The sequence below is a fragment of the Oncorhynchus clarkii genome, chromosome 31 (genome assembly GCF_045791955.1).
Source record: "Oncorhynchus clarkii lewisi isolate Uvic-CL-2024 chromosome 31, UVic_Ocla_1.0, whole genome shotgun sequence".
Classification (NCBI taxonomy): Eukaryota; Metazoa; Chordata; class Actinopteri; order Salmoniformes; family Salmonidae; genus Oncorhynchus; species Oncorhynchus clarkii.
The window spans coordinates 15,779,530-15,785,877 of NC_092177.1; the positions used below are offsets into that span (position 1 = coordinate 15,779,530).

The 6,348-nt window shown below is 45.9% G+C and overlaps 1 protein-coding gene across 1 annotated transcript in view; it reads left to right on the forward strand.

Annotated features, from left to right (window-relative positions):
- Window positions 1-1,507, forward strand: part of LOC139391200 (coagulation factor VIII-like) — a 34,281-nt gene extending 32,774 nt beyond the window's left edge. The window contains exons 25-26 of the mRNA XM_071138813.1: window positions 419-601; window positions 833-1,507. Of these exons, the coding sequence (XP_070994914.1) occupies window positions 419-601; window positions 833-988 (339 nt within the window). The 3' untranslated portion in view covers window positions 989-1,507. The remainder of the gene's footprint in view (window positions 1-418; window positions 602-832) is intronic.
- Window positions 1,508-6,348: the final 4,841 nt, after the last annotated feature.

Here is a 6,348-nt window from a genome sequence, read left to right on the forward strand (position 1 = left end):
GGACCTAGCTGCTCTGCTGTGCACAGTGTTAACCAGCATCTGGACCTAGCTGCTCTGCTGTGCACAGTGTTAACTATCATCTGGACCTAGCTGCACGGCTCCCGAGAGGCGCAGCAGTCTAAGGCACTGCATCTCAGTGCTAGAGGCGTCACTACAGACCCTGGTTGTATCCTGGGCTGTATCACAACCGGACGTGATTGGGAGACCCATAGGGCAGCGCACAATTGGCCCAGCGTCGTCCGGCGCTAGGGTTTGGTCGGGGGAGGCTGTCATTGTAAATAAGAATTTGTTCTTAACTGACTTAACTACTTAAATAAAGGTTAAATAAAACATATATTTAAAAAACGCTGTGCACAGGGTTTCTATTAATGTATTACACCTCCTATAACCCACCCCCACTTCCTCCCTCCTCCTCCAGGCAAATAACCCCCATGAGTGGCTGCAGGTGGACTTCCTGGTTATAAAACGCATCACAGGGGTCGTCACTCAGGGGGCGTGGTCTATTCTGACTCAGATGATGGTGACAGAGTTCTCTGTAACCATTAGCGACAACGGCAACTCCTGGTCCAACGTGGTTGACGAGGGAACGCAAAGAGAGAAGGTATCACACACACATCACTCATTATCATCAGATTTATCACAGGCTACATTTCAGTACACACACACCTTCCTTAGCATGCAGGGAAAATGTGATCTGCAAACCAAGCAGATTTACGAGACCTGATTTTGTAAAGAGCACAAACAGTGACAACGCTGTAACATGTTTAACTTTGAGTTTCCGAACTGGGTTTTGTGAGCCAGCTGTTTGACTCTGCCTCCTCCTTCCTCCCAGATGTTCTTGGGGAACATTGAGCCAGATGAGGAGATGCTGAACCTCTTTGATCCTCCTCTGTTTGCCCGCTTCATACGGATCCACCCCAGAGGCTGGCTCAACGACATAGCCCTGCGCCTGGAGTTCATGGGCTGTGACACCCAGCAGCGACACTGAGAGACAGGGCAGGGGTCCCCACTGTGCAGCTCCACACTCAGGCCCACCTCATCTTTGTCTCTTCTATTTAATGAGCATAGCAGTGACGTGATGATCATGAAATAGTCATGTCATTGATGGATGAACAGAGTGAGTGAAGTTTAAAAGGTTTGTTTAGCTAGGATCAGAGTCATAAATGATGTGCTGTTGTAGTATGTGTCTATTGATGAGCTTCAACTGAGAATAGCTCTTAGGTCTGGTCACTCCACTATCAACAGTATAACACATTACGTCAGTTTATGAAGACTGAGTCTCAGACGGTTTGTCTCATGTACAATATATACTACTACAAACACTATGACTTCAGACATTCCGGATGTGATCCAATACATGTCAATAGTACAGTATAACAATTATTTCTGTCTGGATGTGACTGACTACAGTAATCTGTACAGTACTGTATGTATATGCAATGTATCATATGCACTGAGGGGAGAGGGATAGAGTTTATATTGTTAAATAAAATTGGAATTATATCAAGCCTGGTCCCAGAGGTCAGTGTTGCGACACTTCCCTGCATGCACACACACACACACACACGTCCTCCCATGCTTTCTCATCATGTCCTGTTCACCCTTCCGTGACAGGAAGCAGTTTTGTCTTTGCTTTTGTTTTGTTCCTTTGCTCCAGCCCAGGGGGACATTGGCAGTGGCTCGGTGTTTCTCTACGATTAGGGATGGTTGTTTCACCTTCCTTTGCCTCATTCCCGTCTCTCCAGACTGTTATTTAGTCTTATCCACTTCTCACAGTCTCTCAAGCCATTGGCAAGTGTGATTGATTTGGTATAAAAACATACACAGAGAGAGAAAGACAGCAGTGTGTGTGTGAGAGAGGAAGAGAGACAGCAGCATGTGTGAGAGAGGAAGAGAGCAGTGTGTGTGTGAGGGAGGAAGAGAGACAGCAGCATGTGTGAGAGAGGGAGTACAGTGAGCAGTGTGTGTGTGAGAGAGGAAGAGAGCAGTGTGTGTGTGAGAGAGGGAGTACAGTGAGCAGTGTGTGTGTGAGAGAGGGAGTACAGTGAGCAGTGTGTGTGTGAGAGAGGAAGAGAGCAGTGTGTTTGTGAGAGAGGAAGAGAGCAGTGTGTTTGTGAGAGAGGGAGTACAGTGAGCAGTGTGTTTGTGAGAGAGGGAGTACAGTGAGCAGTGTGTTTGTGAGAGAGGGAGTACAGTGAGCAGTGTGTTTGTGAGAGAGGGAGTACAGTGAGCAGTGTGTGTGTGAGAGAGGGAGTACAGTGAGCAGTGTGTGTGTGAGAGAGGAAGAGAGCAGTGTGTTTGTGAGAGAGGGAGTACAGTGAGCAGTGTGTTTGTGAGAGAGGGAGTACAGTGAGCAGTGTGTTTGTGAGAGAGGGAGTACAGTGAGCAGTGTGTGTGTGAGAGAGGAAGTACAGTGAGCAGTGTGTGTGTGAGAGAGGAAGACAGCAGTGTGTTTGTGAGAGAGGAAGACAGCAGTGTGTTTGTGAGAGAGGAAGACAGCAGTGTGTTTGTGAGAGAGGAAGACAGCAGTGTGTTTGTGAGAGAGGAAGACAGCAGTGTGTTTGTGAGAGAGGAAGACAGCAGTGTGTTTGTGAGAGAGGAAGACAGCAGTGTATTTGTGAGAGAGGAAGACAGCAGTGTGTTTGTGAGAGAGGAAGACAGCAGTGTGTTTGTGAGAGAGGAAGACAGCAGTGTGTTTGTGAGAGAGGAAGACAGCAGTGTGTTTGTGAGAGAGGAAGAGAGCAGTGTGTTTGTGAGAGAGGGAGTACAGTGAGCAGTGTGTTTGTGAGAGAGGAAGACAGCAGTGTGTTTGTGGACACTGGGCACATAAATCCTCTCGTTATCAGCGCCTCACTGAGGAAGTTGACCACAAAGCCGTGTTGTTTGGTTTGGATGAGGAGAACAAACAGACATCTCTGCTGGACAAATGTTGGCAAAAACATCCCACGAGGCACAAACTGGTTGAATCAATTGTTTCCACGTTATTTCAACTCCAAAAATCTGTGATGACATTGAATCAATGTGGAAATCTGATTGGATTTGAGAGGGGAAAAAAATCAGCGTAAGGGCATGTCTGGAATTTTGATTGATTTCAAGTCGAATTCACATTAGTTGACAACTCAACCAAATATAGATCCAAACTAGACGTTGAACTGACGTTTGTGCCCAGTCCAAACAATAACAGAACACAATCCCTATCACCATAGGAACAGAAACATGTATATTCAGCTGGTTTTCACTCCAATAAAACCTTAATAGGTCTTAATCATACTAGCATCCTGTCCAGGGGATGTACTTGTACATGAAGCTTCCTCACGCTACAGAAACAGGACATAGGCCCTAAGAGGACAGGAGACCGGCCCGTAGGGGCATGTTGGGGCCTTTTTGGTTCAGACAAGGCAGAACTTACATTACTTAGTCATGTAAGCAATGATGACTGGACTCTGTTTTATATTTGGCAAACCCTCCTCTCTGTGTGTGTAAGTTAGTTTGTAACAACAATACAAATCATGTGACACCATCAAAGGAGCCTTCGTGTCAGATTGGTGTGAGAGAAGTTTCAGAACAGAGAAGCAGTTAGTAGTCCCTGGTGGTATGAGTCACACCTACTATGGAAACACCCATATGATTTCTATTACATCTCTTCCTCCTGGAACCTCAGGCCCCTTGTCCACAGAACAATCATTCCCCTATAAATAAAATGTGACAAATTCGTAAGTAGATTTCACAATGTGCAAAAACTTTATGGTTATGCAATCTGAGATGATTCCATTGATCTGTGTGTGGTAATACTGTACTATGGCATAGTGGGGTTTTATTTTATTTTTGTGTGCTCCTTTACATAGTGAATATGAAGTGTCATATCTAGGTTGTCCCTAGAAACAATAGGGTTTAGTTGTGTTCAATAGTTCTACAGTATGACTCACTGTGTTCTGAAGGGGAGAAGACGCTCTCTTCTGGAGACACTGTGCAAGTGCATCACTTAGCTACTGTTCGGTCCCTACAGGCCAACCAAGCAACCTATCCTTCCTACAAGCGCCATCTATATAGCCCCTTCCCCATTCACACACAGGAGAAAGCAGACAGTAACAGAAAACCATCTGTGCAACATTTTGGCAACAACCCCCGTGTCCAGCCACACAGTCCCCTGATCCCCAACACTGTACTTAAAACTAATTCACTCAAACTAATTATCCACCCATCCATCCATCCCAGGCCAGGCTCAGACCTGCTTAGCCTGAATGTAAGCCACCAGAGAGGGGTGCAACAGGGTAGTACAACATGCCTGACTGCTGGTAGTTCTAAGACCTCACCAGAATTCTGGTGGTTATTTTCTGGTGCATTCAACGGCGCATGCTCGCTAACTCATTTTTGATTGGCAATTACGGTGATGCGGCCTCTGCAGAAGTCAGCCCATTCAAACGTCTTGCGCTTCGCTTAGCAGCGCACTGAGCGCAGTTGAGAAGTTGTCAAGGAAGTGAGTTTGTGTTTAAACAAGACCTCACACCATCACCTACCGTCAACCAATCATGTCAATGCACAGCTATTAGGAGTCCTCCACATGCGTCACCGACCGTCAATCATAAATTGTATTTCAGTGAGTAAAGTGGGTCAAATGGGATAGCGGGGAGCAGAGGGAGAGTCTACATTCCAAATGGCACCCTTTTCCCTATGTAGTGTACCCTATTTCTTATGTGTAGTGCACCCTAACGGCTCTGTTCAAAAGTAGGGCACTATAACAGACAATTTATGCTTGATACGAAAATGTGGTCAGAGGCGCCATATGGATGGTGTTGCACAATCGCGGAGTCTCTGGAGGCATGCAGAGGCCACATTGAGTTCCATACTGAATCGCTGTATAAACACAAACTCACTTCCTTGACAACTTCCTTCACAACAGATCTGCGCTGCTCTGCGAAGCGCAAGAAGTATGAATGCCCTTATTTCTGCAGAGCCCATATCACCGTAGATGCTGCACTGCCAATGCAGATGTGAGATTGACCGTATAGCGATTTTAAAGGGAATAGGGTACACTACATAGGGAATAGGGTACACTACATAGGGAATAGGGTACACTACATAGGGAATAGGGTGCCATTTGGGATGTAACCAACAGCTTGACACTTGGCTGCACTGATCCGGGGTCATGGAAATATGTCGCAGTCAGGGCACGGATAACAGGCATCATTTAATTTCTCCCTGAGTCATACTGAGACTGAGCTAACAGAACATCACATCATTTAACTTCACATAACACATTTACGGTAATCATAGCTACTGTCAGACATAACTAAACCATGTTCATATGCCAAAATGGAAGTTATTCACAGGGCTAAAATATACACTGTTTCCCAATTAGTCAGACATAATATCACATAGTTTAAACTATAGCATATAGAAATATGCCAGTTAGTCAGAGGGCAGTTAACACACACCATGATGCTCAGCCTCAGTGCATTTTGCAATGAGTCATACTGTGTCTCACACACACACACACACACACACACACACACACACACTTACTAGAAGTATGTTATTTCCAGAGACATACAATATAATGCTGTGGATGGCATTACTCAGCTGGCCAGAGAAAACTCTCATCATATTACACGATAACAAACTGTGTTTTATTACAGATCCGAAATAACTTGACATGTATCTAGCAGCATCTTCATTTCAAATCTTGTGGTTCCAATTGTTAGAACATTTCTGGAAAAAATACAATGGAAAATATACATATCTGAAAAGTTGAGGTTCAGGAAGAGATTGGTGACAGTTGGTAGGAAATCTGAGGTGAGAGTTGTGATGAAAATAACAGCAGAAACATTGTGCAAGAGATGAGATAAAATATTAAACAAGAGCAGCACAGTCATGTACAGTCTACGGGTGACACCGTCAGGGTGATGTGCAGCCTACGGATGACACCGCCAGGGTGATGTACAGTCTACGGGTGATGTACAGTCTACGGGTGACACAGTCAGGGTGATGTACAGTCTACGGGTGACACCGTCAGGGTGATGTACAGTCTACGGGTGACACCGTCAGGGTGATGTGCAGCCTACGGGTGACACCGTCAGGGTGATGTACAGTCTACGGGTGACACCGCCAGGGTGATGTACAGTCTACGGGTGACACCGTCAGGGTGATGTACAGTCTATGGGTGACACCGTCAGGGTGATGTGCAGCCTACGGGTGACACCGTCAGGGTGATGTACAGTCTACGGGTGACACCGCCAGGGTGATGTACAGTCTACGGGTGACACTGTCAGGGTGATGTACAGTCTACGGGTGATGTACAGTCTACGGGTGACACAGTCAGGGTGATGTACAGTCTACGGGTGACACCGT